At 39.9% G+C, this 25,050-nt stretch overlaps 1 protein-coding gene across 2 annotated transcripts in view; it reads left to right on the top strand.

Annotated features, from left to right (window-relative positions):
- Positions 1 to 286: 286 nt before the first annotated feature.
- Positions 287 to 25,050, top strand: part of LOC147305802 (uncharacterized) — a 70,214-nt gene continuing 45,450 nt past the window's right edge. Inside the window, exons 1-21 of one of the 2 annotated variants that reach the window (XM_086277394.1) lie at positions 287 to 358; positions 3,969 to 4,075; positions 4,156 to 4,207; positions 4,467 to 4,610; positions 4,702 to 4,887; positions 5,537 to 5,692; positions 5,789 to 5,956; positions 6,419 to 6,448; positions 6,979 to 7,134; positions 7,247 to 7,414; positions 7,717 to 7,746; positions 8,521 to 8,676; positions 8,790 to 8,957; positions 9,260 to 9,289; positions 10,064 to 10,219; positions 10,333 to 10,500; positions 10,803 to 10,832; positions 11,363 to 11,518; positions 11,632 to 11,799; positions 11,928 to 12,757; positions 12,866 to 12,918. In XM_086277394.1, the coding sequence (XP_086133520.1) occupies positions 3,974 to 4,075; positions 4,156 to 4,207; positions 4,467 to 4,610; positions 4,702 to 4,887; positions 5,537 to 5,692; positions 5,789 to 5,956; positions 6,419 to 6,448; positions 6,979 to 7,134; positions 7,247 to 7,414; positions 7,717 to 7,746; positions 8,521 to 8,676; positions 8,790 to 8,957; positions 9,260 to 9,289; positions 10,064 to 10,219; positions 10,333 to 10,500; positions 10,803 to 10,832; positions 11,363 to 11,518; positions 11,632 to 11,799; positions 11,928 to 12,757; positions 12,866 to 12,918 (3,107 nt within the window). In that variant the 5' untranslated portion in view covers positions 287 to 358; positions 3,969 to 3,973. Of the gene's footprint in view, positions 359 to 3,788; positions 4,076 to 4,155; positions 4,208 to 4,466; positions 4,611 to 4,701; positions 4,888 to 5,536; positions 5,693 to 5,788; positions 5,957 to 6,418; positions 6,449 to 6,978; positions 7,135 to 7,246; positions 7,415 to 7,716; positions 7,747 to 8,520; positions 8,677 to 8,789; positions 8,958 to 9,259; positions 9,290 to 10,063; positions 10,220 to 10,332; positions 10,501 to 10,802; positions 10,833 to 11,362; positions 11,519 to 11,631; positions 11,800 to 11,927; positions 12,758 to 12,865; positions 12,919 to 25,050 lie in introns of those variants that run through there. The other variant, XM_086277393.1, reaches the window with a different exon arrangement.

Here is a 25,050-nt window from a genome sequence, read left to right as displayed (position 1 = left end):
AAAGCAGATATGTTTCTGGATCCAGGAGCTAAATTCATGCATATTATGAGAGAAATTTTCAGCTTTGGCACCCCTGTTTGGTTTTCTGTTTGTAAACACCAGTCAGCCAATTTGAGGTACTGAACGAAGACCATGAAGCACTGTCTGCCTCAACAAGGACAATCATCAACACATTGAAGTTTATCAAGTGTATGATCTACATTTCTCTCAAAGAAACCAGACAGACAGGTTCGTGACTCAGAAAAAGCAATCAAGGAAGTTGGTTTCTCATTTGATGCTGTAGTCTGTATGTGAAGGTGTGCTGCAAAATGATTATGCTCTCCTGACAAGTCTTTACAGACGGCAACAACGGCAAAAGGTAATCAACTTAATGTAGAATTTCCATTACTCAGTGTCTTTTATATTGTATTATTATTCCTCATATCTTCAGACCAATTTTAAAAAAGTATCCTAGAATGTTTACCGACATATCTAATATCTAGCTATTTTGCATTTACTGCTATTCAATAAGCAGTATTGAATAGCATACTGCTATTCAATACTGCTAAAAACAAACAAATAATTAACTTTGCAAGCAAACAGCAATAAATTAAATATTTTGAATGTTTGCTATCTGTTATCGTATGACAGCTGAGACAAGCTTACAACTCCTGCTACCCTGAATAGGGTATGTTGAGGAAGACGGATGGATTAATGGATGGATGACTGGAGATAATACACTTTTCAATTCAGGAACAAACATCAATAACATCAATAACAGATCTGAGACAGTCTCAGGGGTACACATGCGCATTAACTTATTAGTTTCCTTTTAAAATAAATTATAAGACAAAAATCTTATTAGTAAGGTTGAACTCTTGGGGTATAATGCTGCTAAGAACTGTGAAACATTTATCGGGTTCATGATCCAGAACAACTAATAAACATGGGCACATTTCAGCAAACCAAACGCCATCTTCACCTAAACTTAGACTAATCTCATTGTTACGTTTTTATGTCTGTGTCATTTCTCTAACTTAACGAAATTCTACTCACACTGTGCTGCTAAAGTCAAAAGTGAGTGTTTAAATTCTTTACCACTGCTGTACATATAAACTTTATTTTAATGCACTTAGTATGTATTGCACAACACAGTGTCTTTGTTTCAAAGTCTGACATAATTAGGGATGGGTATTGAAACCCGGTTCTTGTTGAGAACCGGTTCCCACTGTTTCAATTCCTTGAAATTGTTTGCCATTTTTGCAAATGATTCCCTTATCGATTCCAGTTACCACGAATGATGTCACCACGTTGCGGAGCGTCATTTACCTGTCAGGAAACACGGCGCCTAAGCAGCTCAAACGCTCAAATGTTTTGTTATACTTTATGAGAACAGGGCAACTTGCAATACTTGCAAAGTAGATATTTCATTTAAGGGAGGAAACACTATGAATATGCAAAAGCATTTGCTCGCGATGACCTTAAATGAATGTCATGTTTTTAACCCTTTCAGGCTCAAATTAAGTTTTTTGTTGCTAATGCACAACCAAGTCCTGCAGTGGTACTTCTGAGTAAAACAAACTCATAAAATATGTATGTGGGGTAATCAGATTGTTAGTTTTTAACTGTTGCAAATCGGCAACGCCTGCCTCGAGACGGTTAATTCCGCCCCGGACTCGTGAATCTCAACCCAGCAGCAGCGGTGACATTGCACGTCCTCTCCCGTTAATGCGGCAGGTAAATAATCAACTAACAGTGCATATTATGTTAGCGCGATCTGCCTTATTACAAAACCTGCCATTACTGTGTGTTGCATTTAGGTGACCATGATGAGAGAGAGCCTCTCTCATCATGGTCAGAGTCTGGCTGGCTCAGATGCTGGCAGTTCTCGCTGCAGTCTACAGGTAGTGTCTCCTTTCAGGCCAGGATAGACGAATGTCACCGAGCAGTGACTAAGTTTGAGGTAAAAGGCTTGCACTGTTAGGAGTTGGGTTCTGGTTATGTAGTGTTTTTGTCTGTATGTGTTTTTTGGTGCCTCCCTTTTTGTATAGGTAGGCGGGGCAGTGAGTCACTGAACCTGGCACACCTGTTAATCATCAGATGCAGTAGCGGTTTTTGATACGGGCAACACAGGCGGTTGCCTCCCAGGCAACACAGGCGGTTGCCTCCCAGTCAACACACATATGTGGGGCCCAAATAGGGAGCAGCAGGGCTAATATTTGGGGCCCACTTGGGAAACCCAACTAGGGTCCAGCTAATTTTGTCCTCAGTTTCCATGGTGGCCCCAAATGTGTTTTCGTAGATGGGTTTATGCTGGGTCCGAGATAAGCCCCAAATCAAGCCCAGCCAACAAATGAGTATGGGGCCCAGATGGGTAGAAGCGGGTCTGATGGTTGGGGCCCACTTGGGCTACCCACCTGGCACCCAGCTACTTTTGTCCTCAGTTTCCATGATGTCCCCAAATGTGTTTTCCCAGATGGGTTAATGATGGGTCCCAAATCAGCCCCAGACAACAAATGAGTATGGGGCCCAGATGGATAGAAGCAGGTCTGATACTTGGGGCCCACTTGGGTTACCAACCTGGGACACAGCTATTTTTGTCTTCAGTTTCCATGGTGGCCCCAAGTGTGTTTGTCCAGATGGATAATGAAAGTAAGCTATAATTTAAATCACCTGTACAACAAAGCCAGTTTATCTTTTTTCCCCCTACAGTTTATAGGAAAAACAAATGCAGCAAACCACAGCTTCTCACTCATTCACCAATCCATTGGTCCTGAAAGAAATAAAATAAAATAAAAAATTAGTGCATTTTTACAAACAAAATCAGATTTGCGATAGTAATGGAGTTGTTTTGGAGGTTGTGCTGTTCAAGTTGTTTGACCTCCTACATTGAACTCTTTGAAGACCATGAGTATTCACGGAAACAGAAAAGCTATTTACAAAAGGATTTACCAAGTAGGCACTCAAAAATACATACATGAGGTGATCAGGGGAAGTGGAGACACATGAGGACACAGCTGACTAGAATGAAACATAATGACATTAAAGGGGAGAGTAAGACTAAACACGTAGTACAAAGAAACACAAGACCTTTCAAAGTAAAATAGGAGCCATGGGGACACGAGCCAACAGGGAATACTTAACACAGGGATGACTACATAAATGGATCTACTAAAATGGCCTGTATTTATATAGCGCTTTACTAGTCCCTAAGGACCCCAAAGCGCTTTACATATCCAGTCATCCACCCATTCACACACACATTCACACACTGGTGATGGCAAGCTACATTGTAGCCACAGCCACCCTGGGGCGCACTGAAAGAGGCGAGGCTGCCGGACACTGGCGCCACCGGGCCCTCTGACCACCACCAGTATGCAACGGGTGAAGTGTCTTGCCCAAGGACACAACGACCGAGACTGTCCAAGCCGGGGCTGGAACCGGCAACCTTCCGATTACAAGGCGAACTCCCAACTCTTAAGCCACGATCGCCCGTACTAAACAAGGACTAAAGAAACCTAGAAGCTAATACCAAAGAAAGAAACAATGAATATCAAAATACAAGGAAAACTCAGAACGCTGGGTCACACGACCCAATACCGTGACACAACTGTGATAAGAAAATTAAAACATCAGTTACTATTTTCTTATCTAAGAACAGGAAAGATTATTGGCACTCGAAAATTCTCATACTGTATATAGACAATCAGTTTTTTGTTTTTTTGTTTTTTTGCTTAGTATTACAAGTTGTTGACTTTGACAATGTTTGAAGTTAAACATTTTTAAAACTCTGTTTGCATGCTAACAAATAAACATTGACAGGCTGGTATGATCCAAATACATTTAAACAAGTTGAGCAGCACATTATCTGGAAGGCAGAAAACCTTTTGCCTTCCTGTTGGCTCCCATTTACAGAAGGAATGCCAGCAGCATGACACCGTGAATAATGACTGATTTTATTAAAAGGACTTGTGTTCTTTTCTCTTTAGTTAGGATGACATTACGAAAGGTCTCGTTATGCATCGTTATTCTCCTAGTCATATGGAACTGTCTTAAGTATGAGAGACACAGAGAGTTTCTAAACGGCTTCTTTGAGGTAAGAATAAAAATGAATGAATGTATAATGATGAAAAAATACAGTGAAACAAATCATTTTCCTCCTGGATTTTCTTCCAGGAGTTAATGAGTGCAGAAGAATCCAGCATTCATCTAAGACAAAAAAGAGAAAGTGAGTAAAATATTAGCAGTGTTACTACAACGTAACACATGTTTGTTGACTAATAATATAATTATATAATAATTGTATTTATTAAAAAAAAAACATGCTTTGCAAAGTGCTTTGAAAAACTAGACGAGGGAGGATATTCAATGAACAAGCAGAACTGAATAGCAATAACAGTATCTGACCAAGTCCAGATTATCAGTGTTATCATTGCTTTATGGTTTGTTTGGGTTTTTCTTTTTTTTTCTTTTTTTTTTACCTTTAGCTTCATCAAATTCCACTGAGTATGAGTTCCAAGCTGTTATAAGCGTCTCAAATCTGGAACAATTCCAGTCGATACTGAACACTCTCAGTTTTCCTTTATTGATCAACGCCACTGGTGAGATTACAAGCATTAATACAACAACAGGTAAAACATCCATTTATGTTGCATCTCCATTGCTTGCCAATCTTATTCACTCAAAGTGTCACATTGAACCATTGTGTTGTGTTCTTCTCAGTGTGTTCACCAAACATAACTGCAAACATAACTGGATACCAGTGCACATGTGAGGAGAGCTTTGCTTGGTCATATAACAAATGCATTGACTATGAGGCCTGTGATGCCATCGTTGGTGATACGTGTGGATGCATTAATGGACTTCCAGCAGATGGGCAATATTGCCAGTTAAAAACCAGCAACCCAGGTAGGACTAGGCAAACATGTATCACATGTGATAGGTAAGTAAGTATGTAATGTAAATGTAAGTACATTTATCCAGCATATGTAGTTAGACTGAGGTTTCTACGTCTGTGTTCTGTGAAAGGATTTAATAATGTAATTTTTTTTAAAGTGTAAAGGATGTTGATTTGAATTCTATCCTAAAGCCATAACTTTGTATAAAAATGGTAAATGGCCTATATTTATATAGCGCTTTACTAGTCCCTAAGGACCCCAAAGCGCTTTACATATCCAGTCATCCACCCATTCACACACACACATTCACACACTGGTGATGGCAAGCTACATTGTAGCCACAGCCACCCTGGGGCGCACTGACAGAGGCGAGGCTGCCGGACACTGGCGCCACCATATGAAATTTGTTTCAAAGGTTCAGTTGCTGTAGTCGCAATTTTCTTGTTTACGAGAGATATTTAAAATTTATGAAATGTTTGAGAAATGTTTTCTCAGTGTCAACACTAGCTACACCAACAGCTATATCACTAAATGATATATCACATGTAATTTAATATACATGTGATATATGTATTTCACATGTATATAATATATAAAGTTGCAACAGAAGTAGAAACATCTTAAATAAATGGGGTGCTTGTTTTTTGTCTCCTCTACAGTGCCAGTGGAGTATGATATAGACTTTAACTTGCTCTTGCCAGTATCCAGCCTGCCCCCAAATTTCATTGATCTGTTCAGAAACTATGTGGGAAATTTGTCATTCCCCAAAACCATCACTCAGTCTTTAATAATAGAAGACTTGAACTTCACCACATGTAAGAATTTTGTACTCGGACAGATTTAAATGTGTTCATACTCTGGTGCATGATTTATGAGGTGTGTTTTGTCATTGTTTTGAATGACTTTAACAGGGTGCTATCCAAACTCCACCGGAGGAATGCAGTGTCAGTGTGAGGACCACTTTGGTTGGTCATGTGAAAAGTGTGGCCTATACGGTGCATGCAGTAATGTCACCTCACAAGCCTGTGGATGCATCAAAGGGCTTCCTCCTGATGGAGAGTTCTGTGAACCAAACGCAAGTAAGAAACTTGCAGCTGAAGAAATGGAAGCATTTTAGAAGCATATTAAAGAAACATTAACAGATCTAACATTGCGTTCAAAATCCTTACTGACATTGCTATGACATAACCAAAAGTTATGGACTTCCTCTGAGTGGGGAGTTCTGGCAACCAATCACAAGTAAGAACTGCAATTGTCTAGCTGTTGGATGAACAGACTACTTCCTTTATCAAATAGATGAATGAACTTTTCAACTGTCTGATTACCTAACATTGTGTTATGAGAGTGATTAGACATTAGATATGAATTGCTCTGTGGAAACACACTGCAATTAATTCTATACTCACTGTATTAAAGAAACATTAACACACCTAACACTGCATTCATTATCCTTGCTGACATTTCTATGACATAACCAAAGTCATGGCGTTTAGTTTCTGGCTTGAAATTTAAATAATTAAACATGTAATGTTTTTCCACAGGTGTCGCTCCTTGCCCAACACCACCTCCTGGTATGACAAACATCTTTGTTATTCATTTGTGGAAGCACAGTTCAATTCATTCTATACACACTGTATTAAATTATCTGATTGTTTGTGTTCAAAGACACAAATGATCTTGTTATGTTTCATTTGTATTTTGGGTGTGTTATCACATATCAATATGTAAGAAATTATTTTTACAATGGAAAGTGTATACAATATTTTATTTAGAGAGAAAAACATGGAGGCCATCAATTTGGCAACAAAGAAAACACTTTCAAAAGATATGGCTACTGTTGTGCTTTAGCTCAGCCGCTGCTAATTTTCTAAAACTTACCAAGTAGCTTTTTAGGCATTGACCTAAACCCATGTGTTGGTAATGGATAAACCTGGACAAGTAACATACTTTAATAAGTAATGCATTCTTAAATGATAAAGGTATTTGAAAATCTGTAACATGCATGAGTCGAACTTGGGTCAGTTTTACATTTTCACGTAAATATAGTTTCCCATCATTGCAACAGTTGTATGTGATGGATTTCCCCTTTTCTCCTTCACAGCACCAGTGGACTTTGATATAGACCTTGAACTGCACATCCCAGCATCTAGTGTGCCCCAGAATTTCAGTGTTGTGCTCAGAAATATTCTGAGAAATTTCTCCTTCCCCAAAATCATCACTGGGTCTTTAACACTGAAAGACTTGAACTTCACCACATGTAAGGACCTGATCTTATTTGACTTTTGCACTCCAACACATTTAATGCTGTTCATATGGTGCTGTATGACTTGTGAACTGTGTTTTGTTATTCTTTTAAATGTCTTGAAAAGGGTGCTATCCAAACTCCACTGGAGGACTCCAGTGTCAGTGTGAAGACCAGTTTGCTTGGTCATGTGGCAAGTGTGATGAGTACAGCACATGCAGTAATGTCACCTCACAAACCTGTAATTGCATAAAGGGATTTCCTCTGAGTGGGGAGTTCTGTCAACCAATCACAAGTAAGAACTGATATCATCTAGCTGTTGGATGAACAGACTACTGCCTTTATCAAATAAATGAATGAACTTTTCAACTGTCTAATTACCTAACATTGTGTTATGAGAGTGATTAGACATTAGATATGAATTGCTCTGTGGAAACACACTGCAATTAATTCTATACTCACTGTATTAAAGAAACATTAACACACCTAACACTGCATTCATTATCCTTGCTGACATTTCTATGACATAACCAAAGTCATGGTGTTTAGTTTCTGGCTTGAAATTGAAATAATTAAACATATAATGTTTTTCCACAGGCGTCGCTCCTTGCCCAACACCACCTCCTGGTATGACAAACATCTTTGTTATTCATTTGTGGAAGCACAGTTCAATTCATTCTATACACACTGTATTAAAGAAATATTGACAGATCTAACACTGCGTTCATTATTTGCAAATTCTTTAAATGTGACACACATTTATACATTCTTATTCTTTAAAAGAATACTGTACAGGATGTTCTAAATATCACCTCTATTGTTTCTTTGTATGCCTGAGATATAGTGTAAACTCTTAAAACATAAAAAATTGTATTTGAAGAAACACCAGACGAACTGAGCATCCCAGTCTCATGGCAGTTTGTGAAGTCATCACTACAGAATTATCTGATTGTTTCTGTTCAAAGACACAAATGATCTTGTTATGTTTCATTTGTATTTTGGGTGTGTTATTAATTATCAATATGTAAGAAATTATTTTTACAATGGAAAGTGTATACAATATTTTATTTAGAGAGAAAAACATGGAGGCCATCAATTTGGCAACAAAGAAAACACTTTCAAAAGATATGGCTACTGTTGTGCTTTAGCTCAGCCGCTGCTAATTTTCTAAAACTTACCAAGTAGCTTTTTAGGCATTGACCTAAACCCATGTGTTGGTAATGGATAAACCTGGACAAGTAACATACTTTAATAAGTAATGCATTCTTAAATGATAAAGGTATTTGAAAATCTGTAACATGCATGAGTCGAACTTGGGTCAGTTTTACATTTTCACGTAAATATAGTTTCCCACCATTGCAACAGTTGTATGTGATGGATTTCCCCTTTTCTCCTTCACAGCACCAGTGGACTTTGATATAGACCTTGAACTGCACATCCCAGCATCTAGTGTGCCCCAGAATTTCAGTGTTGTGCTCAGAAATATTCTGAGAAATTTCTCCTTCCCCAAAATCATCACTGGGTCTTTAACACTGAAAGACTTGAACTTCACCACATGTAAGGACCTGATCTTATTTGACTTCCAACACTCCAACACATTTAATGCTGTTCATATGGTGCTGTATGACTTGTGAACTGTGTTTTGTTATTCTTTTAAATGTCTTGAAAAGGGTGCTATCCAAACTCCACTGGAGGACTCCAGTGTCAGTGTGAAGACCAGTTTGCTTGGTCATGTGGCAAGTGTGATGAGTACAGCACATGCAGTAATGTCACCTCACAAACCTGTAATTGCATAAAGGGATTTCCTCTGAGTGGGGAGTTCTGTCAACCAATCACAAGTAAGAACTGATATCATCTAGCTGTTGGATGAACAGACTACTGCCTTTATCAAATAAATGAATGAACTTTTCAACTGTCTGATTACCTAACATTGTGTTATGAGAGTGATTAGACATTAGATATGAATTGCTCTGTGGAAACACACTGCAATTAATTCTATACTCACTGTATTAAAGAAACATTAACACATCTAACACTGCATTCATTATCCTTGCTGACATTTCTATGACATAACCAAAGTCATGGTGTTTAGTTTCTGGCTTGAAATTGAAATAATTAAACATATAATGTTTTTCCACAGGCGTCGCTCCTTGCCCAACACCACCTCCTGGTATGACAAACATCTTTGTTATTCATTTGTGGAAGCACAGTTCAATTCATTCTATACACACTGTATTAAAGAAACATTGACAGATCTAACACTGCGTTCATTATTTGCAAATTCTTTAAATGTGACACACATTTATACATTCTTATTCTTTAAAAGAATACTGTACAGGATGTTCTAAATATCACCTCTATTGTTTCTTTGTATGCCTGAGATATAGTGTAAACTCTTAAAACATAAAAAATTGTATTTGAAGAAACACCAGACGAACTGAGCATCCCAGTCTCATGGCAGTTTGTGAAGTCATCACTACAGAATTATCTGATTGTTTCTGTTCAAAGACACAAATGAACTTGTTATGTTTCATTTGTATTTTGGGTGTGTTATTAATTATCAATATGTAAGAAATTATTTTTACAATGGAAAGTGTATACAATATTTTATTTAGAGAGAAAAACATGGAGGCCATCAATTTGGCAACAAAGAAAACACTTTCAAAAGATATGGCTACTGTTGTGCTTTAGCTCAGCCGCTGCTAATTTTCTAAAACTTACCAAGTAGCTTTTTAGGCATTGACCTAAACCCATGTGTTGGTAATGGATAAACCTGGACAAGTAACATACTTTAATAAGTAATGCATTCTTAAATGATAAAGGTATTTGAAAATCTGTAACATGCATGAGTCGAACTTGGGTCAGTTTTACATTTTCACGTAAATATAGTTTCCCACCATTGCAACAGTTGTATGTGATGGATTTCCCCTTTTCTCCTTCACAGCACCAGTGGACTTTGATATAGACCTTGAACTGCACATCCCAGCATCTAGTGTGCCCCAGAATTTCAGTGTTGTGCTCAGAAATATTCTGAGAAATTTCTCCTTCCCCAAAATCATCACTGGGTCTTTAACACTGAAAGACTTGAACTTCACCACATGTAAGGACCTGATCTTATTTGACTTCCAACACTCCAACACATTTAATGCTGTTCATATGGTGCTGTATGACTTGTGAACTGTGTTTTGTTATTCTTTTAAATGTCTTGAAAAGGGTGCTATCCAAACTCCACTGGAGGACTCCAGTGTCAGTGTGAAGACCAGTTTGCTTGGTCATGTGGCAAGTGTGATGAGTACAGCACATGCAGTAATGTCACCTCACAAACCTGTAATTGCATAAAGGGATTTCCTCTGAGTGGGGAGTTCTGTCAACCAATCACAAGTAAGAACTGATATCATCTTGCTGTTGGATGAACAGACTAGTGCCTTTATCAAATAAATGAATGAACTTTTCAACTGTCTAATTACCTAACATTGTGTTATGAGAGTGATTAGACATTAGATATGAATTGCTCTGTGGAAACACACTGCAATTAATTCTATACTCACTGTATTAAAGAAACATTAACACACCTAACACTGCATTCATTATCCTTGCTGACATTTCTATGACATAACCAAAGTCATGGTGTTTAGTTTCTGGCTTGAAATTGAAATAATTAAACATATAATGTTTTTCCACAGGCGTCGCTCCTTGCCCAACACCACCTCCTGGTATGACAAACATCTTTGTTATTCATTTGTGGAAGCACAGTTCAATTCATTCTATACACACTGTATTAAATTATCTGATTGTTTGTGTTCAAAGACACAAATGATCTTGTTATGTTTAATTTGTATTTTGTGTTTGTTATCAAATATCAATATGTAAGAAATTATTTTTACAATGGAAAGTGTATACAATATGTTATTTAGAGAGAAAAACGTGGAGGCCATCAATTTGGCAACAAAGAAAACACTTTCAAAAGATATGGCTACTGTTGTGCTTTAGCTCAGCCGCTGCTAATTTTCTAAAACTTACCAAGTAGCTTTTTAGGCATTGACCTAAACCCATGTGTTGGTAATGGATAAACCTGGACAAGTAACATACTTTAATAAGTAATGCATTCTTAAATGATAAAGGTATTTGAAAATCTGTAACATGCATGAGTCGAACTTGGGTCAGTTTTACATTTTCACGTAAATATAGTTTCCCATCATTGCAACAGTTGTATGTGATGGATTTCCCCTTTTCTCCTTCACAGCACCAGTGGACTTTGATATAGACCTTGTACTGCACATCCCAGCATCTAGTGTGCCCCAGAATTTCAGTGTTGTGCTCAGAAATATTCTGAGAAATTTCTCCTTCCCCAAAATCATCACTGGGTCTTTAACACTGAAAGACTTGAACTTCACCACATGTAAGGACCTGATCTTATTTGACTTCCAACACTCCAACACATTTAATGCTGTTCATATGGTGCTGTATGACTTGTGAACTGTGTTTTGTTATTCTTTTAAATGTCTTGAAAAGGGTGCTATCCAAACTCCACTGGAGGACTCCAGTGTCAGTGTGAAGACCAGTTTGCTTGGTCATGTGGCAAGTGTGATGAGTACGGCGCATGCAGTAATGTTACCTCACAAACCTGTGATTGCATAAAGGGATTTCCTCCTGATGGAGAATTCTGTGAACCAGTCACAAGTAAGGACCTTGTCGTTTTTATAACAAGATGTATTTTTTTTATTCACTTTAAATTCATCAAGTTTGCGTCATGAGTGTTCTCCGTGTCACTAAAACAATATAAGGAATTCTTGAATGTTTCTCCACAGATATCATTCCCTGTCCACCAATGCCAAACACAACAACACCAGATCCTACAACTACAACACCAATGCTAAACACAACAACACCAGACCCTACTATAACAACACCAATGCTAAACACAACAACACCAGACCCTACTATAACAACACCAATGCTAAACACAACAACACTGATGCCAAACACAACAACACCAGATCCTACTACTACAACACCAATGCTAAACACAACAACACCAGACCCTACTATAACAACACCAATGCCAAACACAACAACACCAGATCCTACTACAACAACACCAATGCTAAACACAACAACACTGATGCCAAACACAACAACACCAGATCCTACTACTACAACACCAATGCTAAACACAACAACACCAGACCCTACTATAACAACACCAATGCCAAACACAACAACACCAGATCCTACTACTACAACACCAATGCTAAACACAACAACACCAGATCCTACTACAACAACACCAATGCTAAACACAACAACACTGATTCCAAACACAACTACACCAGATCCTACTACAACAAAACCATTACCAACAACTGCACCAACACCAATTCTAACCAATACAACAATTCTGATGCCAAATACAACCACACCAATGACAGACACAACAACAACACGGGTTTCGAGTACTACAAGAGTGCCAACTACTACAACCACAGCGATGTCAACTACAACAACAACAGCAAACACAACTACTACAATAACACCAACTACTGCTTCTGTTACAACAGATCAATTGACCATAAATGTGGAATTTAGTGACACATACAATAATCCAAACAGTGATTTTTTCAGAAATGTTAGCAATGCTGTAAGTCTCAATTAGCCCCATCTTTGTGTCATTCAATTTTCACATAATCTCAAACTACTCAATTCAGGTGGTTTAATTCATGTTTGGCAATGTCACTATCTCAAACAGATTCAAGCAGAAGCACAGAAGAACAATATCACAGCACAATTAATTAAATTCCGGTAAGTCACATTATCTTTTTTAATATACCAATCCTAACAATTGTTTCTTTGTTTAGGTTTTTTTGTTTGTTTGTTTTTTTACAGTTGTTACAGTCTTTGAAAAGTTTCTCCTCTGTGTCAACACTGCAAGTCAAAAGAAAATATCATTATGTGGCTACCTTGAAGCTTCTTAACATAAATGCCCTACAAAAAAGGGATAACTACAACCTAAAGTTCCACTACCCATGAATCACTTACACACACACCATACTGGCAAAAACATCTAGTATAACATCTGTATAATCATCACCTTATACAGAGGCAGACTGAGACTCTAATACAGGCCAAGAACTTGACTTACAGTTTTTTACAGCCGCTAGGACACATTTCTCAATACTTAGGTCACTTTTGCAAAACTCTTCACACAATTCTCCTAACTGACCTTCAGCTTGGCACAGCAGTTCATTTCACATTCAAAATGCACTACAACTACCAAAACACTTTATTCAGGTCTCAAATAAATTCATTCTTCCAGAACACTAGCAAAGGTTGACAGCCGACAAACACACTTTGTCACCCACAAAACAATGACCTAAAAAACACTAACAACATGTAGCATTACACAGTGTTTTCTTGTGTAAAACAAGGACACATCTCTGTTTATAATTTCAATATATGTTACTGGAATGAATTAGACATCATGCAGAATTCGTCAATATTTGTTTATGTATTTTTAGTTTTTTGCACTAAGTAATCCCAAAATACAAGAATTTGTATACACACCATCCACTGATACACATACAATAGTAATGCTAATCTACTCGGTCTTCTCCATTTGGCCACAGGTTCCCATCCACATCACATCTTATGTCATCTAGGGCAATACACCTAGGAAAGAATCTTCTGGCATGCCAGAATTGAAGGAGTTGAAAAATTGAAGGAGTAACACCTGTGTAGATGTTCATCTACAATGAGAATCAGCTGTGGCTGGTTAAACTGCATTTTTAGATTTACAGTTTTTTCTGATTGCTTAAGCACATTTTTTGTAACTATTGGCTAATTTTGCAAAACTCTTCACACAAATAAGAAAACCTGTCACCCAATAATCAAAACATTGTAGTTCTCTTGCAAAAGCAAACACAGCTAGATTAACTCTTCACACCTTCGTAAAAATGGTGTTTCCGTATCAAACAGTACACACAAGCCATCATCTACTAAGCACACAATGCGCCAACTGCACACTGATGGTATGAATACAAAACACATCTGGCTTTTGCTTTCTCTGTGCACAAGGTAGGCTATGTCAGTTTGAGCTCATACTTCTGTCATAGATCCATAAGCATGGAGGGATCCAAACTTCAAGTACTGGGCCCTGTGCTTCGTACGTCGCTTACTACATCCAAGATCAAATGAAACATCCAAGACCAAATCATCGCGCTAACTCTGAGCTCGCTATTCCGGTTCCCCGAACACACCTGTTGTTGACGATTAGTATAGCTGGATGAAGTAATGTGAGATCACTGGGTGGCCCAACAGGGGCTACGCATCGATAGTAGAAACATTGATCGGCAACCCTTTGATTGGTCGGCGAAAATGTCGAAGGAGCGCGCTCGGTATTTTTCGGCAGCAGAGCAAGAACTCTTGAGTGAGGGATTTCAGGAGTTTCAGAGTTTAATTAAAACGCAAGAGAACACTGCAAAGGCTGCAAAAGCAAGGAGAGAGGGCTGGCAGAAAGTTGCTGACAAATCAAACTCGTAAGTAATTCAATAATAACAATAATAATGGAGTGGATTTATATAGCGCTTTTCAAGGCACCCAAAGCGCTTTACAATGCCACTATTCATTCACTCTCACATTCACACACTGGTGGAGGCAAGCTACGGTTGTAGCCACAGCTGCCCTGGGGCAGACTGACAGAAGCCAGGCTGCCATATTGCGCCATCGGCCCCTCTGGCCAACACCAGTAGGCGGTAGGGTAGATTTATCATATCACACCATATTATCCAATATTATATTACATTATATTATATTATAATATGTTATATTATATCCCCTTTCACATGAGAGCCACAACAGGACCCACTAGAACATGGGAACAAGTAAAAGTGAAATATAAGAATATTCTACAGAATGGTAATATTTATCACTTATATTGCTTTTAGTCTCTTGGAAAGAGACCCTGGAATGATCTGTTTGTTTATAACAGCAACCAAGAAAAGGGCAGAGCAAAAAAAAAGACAGGTGGTGGTCCTGCACCCCCTCGTCAACAAGTTGGTTAAGTGAATAATACCCTCACGGGAAAATCGATATCTCTCTATGAGCACACTGTCGCGCTGAGCTAAAGGATCCTGTCTGTCCCGCAATATACGCTGAATTCTGAGGACTCTCCTTATCAATCTTGCACCTTCCGCAATGGGCTGCTCGCGTAAACGGACAGGATATAACTGCGACAGACTTCCCAAATCCACCTTCGCTTTTATAGCCGTGGTCTCTCATCTTGATTACACGAAGTAATTTACAATTACTACTCTGAAATATGAATTACATCTGTAATAATCACATACATGTAATAGAATGTTAATAGTACATTTCCCTTTTTTAGGGAATGACCTGTATGTATCTGTGTGAAATCAATAAAAGGATCAAGTGCTGCATTATCTTTAGTTACATTGATGTTATTTATTTATGGTGAAACAGTGGTGGAATATCGCTGTTGCTTTCGTATGAATGACGCGGACATACCTGCGTGGCCGCGATCTAATCCTGTTTACATAAAGTAAACCTGCTCCCCAGCAGGTTTACGCTTACGGCTCTGTTGCTATGACAGCAAGTCCCGGATGGGCTTCGGGGAACCGAACGATCCAGGATCACGCGAAATCGTCAACAATCTCATCCAGCTAACTCACTTAGCGCGGTACGAAGAACAGGCCCCTGGTGTTTATTCAAACACATCAAAACAAACACAAGTGTTTATTTCCAAGTATAGGATTATTTGCAATCGCCATAATGACTATATGGGTTACTTGGTCTGCAGTGAACATGCTTCCTCTGCCCCAGCATCTGGTCATCTAGCAATTCTGTAAAGTAACAATTTCAGTATTTTTACATCAATGGTATTGGTGTGTTTCTCATTGGCATATGGCAGTGCTACAAATCTTTGTGCGAAGTGACTGTACTAACCGATTCTCATTTCAAGATGTCCTTATGGTGCTTGCTACAGTGTAGCGGCTCGAGTTAGGCTGGACCCGTTGGCCAGCTACCCTCAGGGTCATTCCACGGTTGATTACATGGTCCACTATTGTAGCTCTGATGTCATCAGCAATTCTATTTCTTACTCTTCCTACCCTTCCTCTCCCCCCTCCTCATCTTCCTCTCCCCCCTCCTCATCTTCCTCTTGCTCCTCCTTGTCCTTGTCATCCTCTTCATCCTACTTCTTCACCTCCACGTCCTCTTCCTCGGCTTCCTCTACTTCTCACTCTTTCTGCTCCCTCCATTGTACTCCGCACACACAGCTTACCTGGATTATAGTGCTTAGGCTGATTGCAAAGTGAACTAATTATCTAAAAAAGTTTTCACATGTGAAAGTGTGCCAGACAGTTGGCAAATTAGTGTTAATGATAGCCATACATGTGTATACTTTTGCTAGGAGTGTGTTGGAAATTTGGTAATTGAGTGTTGTGCAGTGAATTGTGCCTACAGTTTTGCAAAGTGTGTGTTACAAAATTGCAAACTGAGTGCAAAGCAGTTTTTGTGCTTTTAGTTTTGCAAACTCAGTGAGTGGTTTTGCTATAAGTCTGAATAGTTTTAGAGATTGTGCTACAGGAATCACAGTTAGGGTTTAAGCATTCAGAAAAAACTGTAAAATATGTTTCAATAAAATATTGCTGTTGAATTTTGCTGTCTTATTCAGTTTTGCATTATGTTATTGTTTTGGCCATAAGTTTAACAGTTTTGAAAACAGTATGTAAGTACATGCAAAATGTCCTGTACGTACAAAGATTTTTGGCAGTTGTTGTGTCTGAGTGAGAAAATAATTCATGAAATTTGAGAGATGTAGTCATTGAATGCATTTTGTGCCAAAACAATGATAACTGATCCTCAGTTTAGCCCACATAGACTTCTGTTGTGCTCACTGTGTGAGGAGTTTTGCAAAAGTGACCTAAGTATTGAGAAATGTGTCCTAGTGTCTGTAAAAAACTGTAAACCCAGTCCACTTAGTCTGTCATTCTCTAGTCTATAAGAGCCTAGCATCAGAATGGGAAAGAAAAGTAATTTATGTAACTTTGAACGTGGCATGGTTATTGGGGCAAGACAGATTTGTCTAAGAATTAAGAAAATGCTGATCTACTCACATCTTCCTGCACAACTAGCTCCAGGGTTTACAGATAATGGTTTGAAAAAAAAATATATATATTCACTATATTGCCAAAAGTATTCTGCCTTCACACACATATGATCTTGAGTGATATTTCCCTCTTAATATAATATCGACCAACTCTTTACAGCTATAATAGCTTCAGATCTTCTGGGAATACTTTCCACAATGCTTAGGAGTTTGTTTATGGTCATTTGTGAAGATGTGAAGTTACCTATTGATACAAAGTATTTCCTGTTTTCTAAGTATGTTTTGAACCAGTTCAGTACAGTTCCTGAAAGACCTGCCCAGTTCTCCAGTCATTTGAGTAATATGTTGTGGTCATAATAATAATAATAATAATAATTAAAGCTGCAAGCAGCGTTATGAGGGCCCTCGCACCCCCGGCACGTCGAGCCACTGCCAACACCTCAAACCGGCACGTCCGATGTGATGTCACATTGATGGATTTCATGCTTTTAATCACCAGCTAACATTTCATCTTATTCAACCAGGATTATAGTCATGCCACTAGGTGGCGCTCTAACCATTATTGACAAATAGCATAACAAACATTTCCAAGCTCGAGTCTCATCACACCTGCGACCTTTGGGAGAGATTGGACATTGTGTTTTTTAGTGACAGCAGATTACTGCTTTTTGCGAGTGATTGAAACTCTACGTGCCGCCATGACCACCCCGTTTCCCTGAACGGAAAAAGCTTCGCAATTTAACATCACAAAGGTCTTTAGATTCTACACACTGAAGAATGCTTCAATATGATGAAATCCCTTGGAGGAGTTCGTCAAAATATGAGGCCTGAAAAGGGGGGGAAATGTCATCAAAATTACACATTAATTTTAAAATGGCTGACTTCCTGTTGGATTTGGGATATTGCTCCAAGAGACTTTTTTGTACATCTTGATATCTTACACAAGCTTACCAAGTGTCAGACTCATAGATTAAACACAGAGCAGGGGCTGATGTTTTGAAATATTGTAGGGGGTGCTGCAGAGCCATTTTGCGCTATTCAAGGAAAATGCTTACATAACAACAATGCCTTCATCCATTTGGAGGTGTGTGCCAAATTTCAAGCCTCTATAAACTTTCCAAGCCCCTCAAAAGCCACTTCATCTTTCATGATGAACCGCGTTGCCACCAGGGTGCGCCGTTCAGTTTAAAGTCACAATTTTTGCACTGAAGCATCACGAGGGACTGATGGTGATATTCACCGCTTTTGAGGTGGCCACGATCAACCTGTGAAAATCAGTACAACAAAGTTAAAGCCATGACATTTCCTTTTGCCACTAGGTGGCGCTGTCCGTATTCCCGACAATGGGCACATCAATCTGTTCAGGGCGGGTCTGACATCATGCCTGTAAAGTCTGGTACTGATCAGACTGGATTTCATTGAGTTATACTAATTTGTTTCTTCATGGCGTGACATCAAAGTTCGCCATGCTGCTGGGGTCACACCCTTTCGTGAAAAGTCACAGTTTTCACTGTAACCCAAGACCAACTCCTTAAGGCTTTCCTGGAGAAATTTGAGGCTGCAGATGTCACCCATCACAATACTGTACCCCAAAGTGTAAAACATGACATTTCCTGTTCCCACTAGGTGGCGCTGTCCCTGGTGTCAAATATGGCAGTTGAAATATGTTCAGGGGTGGAGCCTTATCATATGTGTTCACTTTGGTCAAGGTCAGAAAATGTATGACAAAATGAGAGGCAATAAGATTTTCATGGCGAGTCATCGAAATTCGCCATGGCGCCACGGCCTCACCGTATTGTGAAAACTCAAAAGCTCCGCAATTTAACATGGCACAAGGGTGTAGTTGACACTGACCAAATATGAAGGTTATGAAATCAAACCCCAAGGAGGAGTTCGCAAAAGTTCGAGGCATGGAAATGGCAAAATTAGAGCCAAAATGTCACCTTCTCTTCCAAATGGCGGACTTCCTGTTGGGTTTGCGTCAATGGGCCCACTGACTTTTTTGTTCGTCTTGGCATGATACACATGTGTGCCAAATTTCATACATGTAGCTCAAACGATGTGGTCGTAGGGCTGCATTTAACAAGGCATAGGTGGCGCTGTAGAGCCATTTCCCAGTGCTCATATGTAAAACCATTAAAATACAAAATTTTTCACCAGACCTGGCATGTGTGCAAAATTTCATGAGTTTTTGAGCATGTTTAGGACCTCAAAAAGGCCCTTGTTTCGCCTGAATAATAATAATAATAATAATAATAATAATTAAAGCTGCAAGCAGCGTTATGAGGGCCCTCGCACCCCCGGCGCGTCGAGCCACGCCCAACACCTAAAACCAGCACGTCCGATCTGATGTCACATTTATGGAATTCATGCATTTAACCACCAGCTAACATTTCAACTCATTCATTCATGATTAGCTAGTCGTTCCACTAGGTGGCGCTCTAACCATTATGTACAAATGGCATAACAAACACTTCCAAGCTCGAGTCTCATCACACCTGAGACGTTTGGGAGAGATTGGACATGGTGTTTTTGAGTGACAGCAGATTACTGCTTTTTGGCGAGTGATTGAAACTCTAAGTGCCGCCATAACCACCCCGTTTCCCTGGACGTAAAAAGCTTCGCAATTTAACATCACAAAGGTCTTTAGATTCCACAAACTGCAGATCGGTCCAATCTGATGAAATCCCTTGGAGGAGTTCGTCAAAGTATGAAGCCTGAAAAGAGGGGAAAATGCCGCCAAAATTACACATTAATTTTAAAATGGCTGACTTCCTGTTGGATTTGGGATATTGCTCCAAGAGACTTTTTTGTACATCCAGATATTTTCCATAAGCTTACCAGGTTTCAGACTCATAGATGAAACACAGAGCTGGGGCTGATGTTTTGAAATTTTGTAGGGGGCGCTGTGGAGCAATTTCGCGCTATTCAATGAAAATGATCACATGACAACAAAGCCTACATCCATTTGGAGGTGTGTGCCAAATTTCAAGCCTCTATAAACTTTCCAAGCCCCTCAAAAGCCACTTCATCTTTCATGGTGAACCGCGTTACCACCAGGGTGCGCCGTTCAGTTTAAAGTCACAATTTTTGCACTGAAGCATCACGAGGGACTGATGTTGATATTCATCGCTTTTGAGGTGGCCACGATGAACCTGTGAAAATCAGTACAACAAAATTAAAGCCATGACATTTCCTGTTGCCACTAGGTGGCGCTGTCCGTATTTCCGACAATGGGCACATCAATCTGTTCAGGGCGGGTCTGACATCATGCCTGTAAAGTCTGGTACTGATCAGACTGGATTTCATTGAGTTATACTAATTTGTTTCTTCATGGCGTGACATCAAAGTTCGCCATGCTGCTGGGGTCACACCCTTTTGCAAAAAGTCACAGTTTTCACTGTAACCCAAGACCAACTCCTTAAGGCTTTCCTGGAGAAATTTGAGGCTGCAGATGTCACCCATCACTATACTGTACCCCAAAGTGTAAAACATGACATTTCCTGTTCCCACTAGGTGGCGCTGTCCTTGATGTCAAATATGGCAGTTGAAATATGTTCAGGGGTGGAGCCTTATCATATGTGTTCACTTTGGTCAAGGTCAGAAAATGTATGACAAAATGAGAGGCAATAAGATTTTCATGGCGAGTCATCGAAATTCGCCATGGCGCCACGGCCTCATAGTATTGTGAAAACTCAAAAGCTCCGCAATTTAACATGGCACAAGGGTGTAGTTGACACTGACCAAATATGAAGGTTATGAAATCAAACCCCAAGGAGGAGTTCGCAAAAGTTCGAGGCATGGAAATGGCAAAATTAGAGCCAAAATGTCACCTTCTCTTCCAAATGGCGGACTTCCTGTTGGGTTTGCGTCAATGGGCCCACAGACTTTTTTGTTCGTCTTGGCATGATACATATGTGTGCCAAATTTCATACATGTAGCTCAAACGATGTGGTCGTAGGGCTGCATTTAACAAGGCATAGGTGGCGCTGTAGAGCCATTTCCCAGTGCTCATATGTAAAACCATTAAAATACAAAATTTTTCACCAGACCTGGCATGTGTGCAAAATTTCATGAGTTTTTGAGCATGTTTAGGCCCTCAAAAAGGCCCTTGTTTCGCCTGAATAATAATAATAATAATAATTAAAGCTGCAAGCAGCGTTATGAGGGCCCTCGCACCCTGGCGTGTCGAGCCACGCCCAACACCTAAAACCAGCACGTCCAATGTGATGTCACATTGATGGAATTCATGCATTTAACCACCAGCTAACATTTCATCTCATTGAACCATGATTATAGTCGTCCCACTAGGTGGCGCTCTAACTATTACTGACAAATGGCATAACAAACATTTCCGAGCTCGAGTCTCATCACACCTGCGACGTTTGGGAGAGATTGGATATTGTGTTTTTGAGTGACAGCAGATTACTGCTTTTTGGTGAGTGATTCAAACTCTAAGTGCCGCCATGACCACCCCGTTTCCCTGAACGTAAAAAGCTTCGCAATTTAACATCACAAAGGTCTTTAGATTCCACAAACTTCAGATCGGTCCAATCTGATGAAATCCCTTGGAGGAGTTCGTCAAAGTATGAAGCCTGAAAAGAGGGGAAAATGTCGCCAAAATTACACATGAATTTTAAAATGGCTGACTTCCTGTTGGATTTGGGATATTGCTCCAAGAGACTTTTTTGTACATCTTAATATCTTCCATGAGCTTACCAAGTGTCAGACTCATAGATAAAACACAGAGCAGGGGCTGATATTTTGAAACTTTGTAGGGGGCGCTGTGGAGCAATTTCGCGCTATTCAATGAAAATGATCATATGACAACAAAGCCTTCATCCATTTGGGGGTGTGTGCCAAATTTAAAGCCTCTATAAACTTTCCAAGCCCCTCAAAAGCCACTTCATCTTTCATGTTGAACCGCGTTGCCACCAGGGTGCGCCGTTCAGTGTAAAGTCACAATTTTTGCACTGAAGCATCACGAGGGACTGATGGTGATATTCACCGCTTTTGAGGTGGCCACGATGAACCTGTGAAAATCAGTACAACAAAATTAAAGCCATGACATTTCCTGTGGCCACTAGGTGGCGCTGTCCGTATTTCCGACAATGGGCACATCAATCTGTTCAGGGCGGGTCTGACATCATGCCTGTAAAGTCTGGTACTGATCAGACTGGATTTCATTGAGTTATACTAATTTGTTTCTTCATGGCGTGACATCAAAGTTCGCCATGCTGCTGGGGTCACACCCTTTTGCGAAAAGTCACAGTTTTCACTGTAACCCAAGACCAACTCCTTAAGGCTTTCCTGGAGAAATTTGAGGCTGCAGGTGTCACCCATCACTATACTGTACCCCAAAGTGTAAAACATGACATTTCCTGTTCCCACTAGGTGGCGCTGTCCCTGGTGTCAAATATGGCAGTTGAAATATGTTCAGGGGTGGAGCCTTATCATATGTGTTCACTTTGGTCAAGGTCAGAAAATGTATGACAAAATGAGAGGCAATAAGATTTTCATGGCGAGTCATCGAAATTTGCCATGGCGCCACGGCCTCATAGTATTGTGAAAACTCAAAAGCTCCGCAATTTAACATGGCACAAGGGTGTAGTTGACACTGTCCAAATTTGAAGGTTATGAAATGAAACCCCAAGGAGGAGTTCGCAAAAGTTCGAGGCATGGAAATGGCAAAATTAGAGCCAAAATGTCACCTTCTCTTCCAAATGGCGGACTTCCTGTTGGGTTTGCGTCAATGGGCCCCCAGACTTTTTTGTTCGTCTTGGCATGATACACATGTGTGCCAAATTTCATACATGTAGCTCAAACGATGTGGTCGTAGGGCTGCATTTAACAAGGCATAGGTGGCGCTCTAGAGCCATTTCCCAGTGCTCATATGTAAAACCATTAAAATACAAAATTTTTCAGCAGACCTGGCATGTGTGCAAAATTTCATGAGTTTTTGAGCATGTTTAGGCCCTCAAAAAGGCCCTTGTTTCGCCTGAATAATAATAATAATAATAATAATAATAAGAAACGGAGCAGATACAATAGGGCCTTCGCACTCTCGGTGCTCGGGCCCTAATAATAATAATAATAATAATAAGAAACGGAGCAGATACAATAGGGCCTTCGCACTCTCGGTGCTCGGGCCCTAATAATTAAAGCTGCAAGCAGCGTTATGAGGGCCCTCGCACCCTGGCGTGTCGAGCCACGCCCAACACCTAAAACCAGCACGTCCAATGTGATGTCACATTGATGGAATTCATGCATTTAACCACCAGCTAACATTTCATCTCATTGAACCATGATTATAGTCGTCCCACTAGGTGGCGCTCTAACTATTACTGACAAATGGCATAACAAACATTTCCGAGCTCGAGTCTCATCACACCTGCGACGTTTGGGAGAGATTGGATATTGTGTTTTTGAGTGACAGCAGATTACTGCTTTTTGGCGAGTGATTGAAACTCTAAGTGCCGCCATGACCACCCCGTTTCCCTGAACGTAAAAAGCTTCGCAATTTAACATCACAAAGGTCTTTAGATTCCACAAACTTCAGATCGGTCCAATCTGATGAAATCCCGTGGAGGAGTTCGTCAAAGTATGAAGCCTGAAAAGAGGGGAAAATGTCGCCAAAATTACACATGAATTTTAAAATGGCTGACTTCCTGTTGGATTTGGGATATTGCTCCAAGAGACTTTTTTGTACATCTTAATATCTTCCATGAGCTTACCAAGTTTCAGACTCATAGATAAAACACAGAGCTGGGGCTGATGTTTTGAAATATTGTAGGGGGCGCTGTGGAGCAATTTCGCGCTATTCAATGAAAATGATCACATGACAACAAAGCCTTCATCCATTTGGAGGTGTGGGCCAAATTTCAAGCCTCTATAAACTTTCCAAGCCCCTCAAAAGCCACTTCATCTTTCATGTTGAACAGCGTTGCCACCAGGGTGCGCCGTTCAGTTTAAAGTCACAATTTTTGCACTGAAGCATCACGAGGGACTGATGTTGATATTCACCGCTTTTGAGGTGGCCACGATGAACCTGTGAAAATCAGTACAACAAAATTAAAGCCATGACATTTCCTGTTGCCACTAGGTGGCGCTGTACGTATTCCTGACAATGGGCACATCAATCTGTTCAGGGCGGGTCTGACATCATGCCTGTAAAGTCTGGTACTGAACAGACTGGATTTCATTGAGTTATACTAATTTGTTTCTTCATGGCGTGACATCAAAGTTCGCCATGCTGCTGGGGTCACACCCTTTTGCGAAAAGTCACAGTTTTCACTGTAACCCAAGACCAACTCCTTAAGGCTTTTCTGGAGAAATTTGAGGCTGCAGATGTCACCCATCACTATACTGTACCCCAAAGTGTAAAACATGACATTTCCTGTTCCCACTAGGTGGCGCTGTCCTTGATGTCAAATATGGCAGTTGAAATATGTTCAGGGGTGGAGCCTTATCATATGTGTGCTCTTTGGTCCAGATCGGAACATGTATGACAGAATGAGAGGCAATAAGATTTTCATGGCGAGTCATCGAAATTCGCCATGGCGCCACGGCCTCATAGTATTGTGAAAACTCAAAAGCTCCGCAATTTAACATGGCACAAGGGTGTAGTTGACACTGTCCAAATTTGAAGGTTATGAAATGAAACCCCAAGGAGGAGTTCGCAAAAGTTCGAGGCATGGAAATGGCAAAATTAGAGCCAAAATGTCACCTTCTCTTCCAAATGGCGGACTTCCTGTTGGGTTTGCGTCAATGGGCCCACAGACTTTTTTGTTCGTCTTGGCATGATACAC

Source organism: Aulonocara sp. 'chitande type north' Nkhata Bay, linkage group LG20, assembly GCF_057382095.1.
Source record: "Aulonocara sp. 'chitande type north' Nkhata Bay isolate Kocher_YH1m ecotype deep benthic linkage group LG20, A_spYH_male_GT1.1, whole genome shotgun sequence".
NCBI lineage: Eukaryota > Metazoa > Chordata > Actinopteri > Cichliformes > Cichlidae > Aulonocara > Aulonocara sp. 'chitande type north' Nkhata Bay.
The sequence above is the reverse complement of the archived record's forward strand: the minus strand, read 5'-3'. Positions and strand labels throughout refer to the sequence as shown.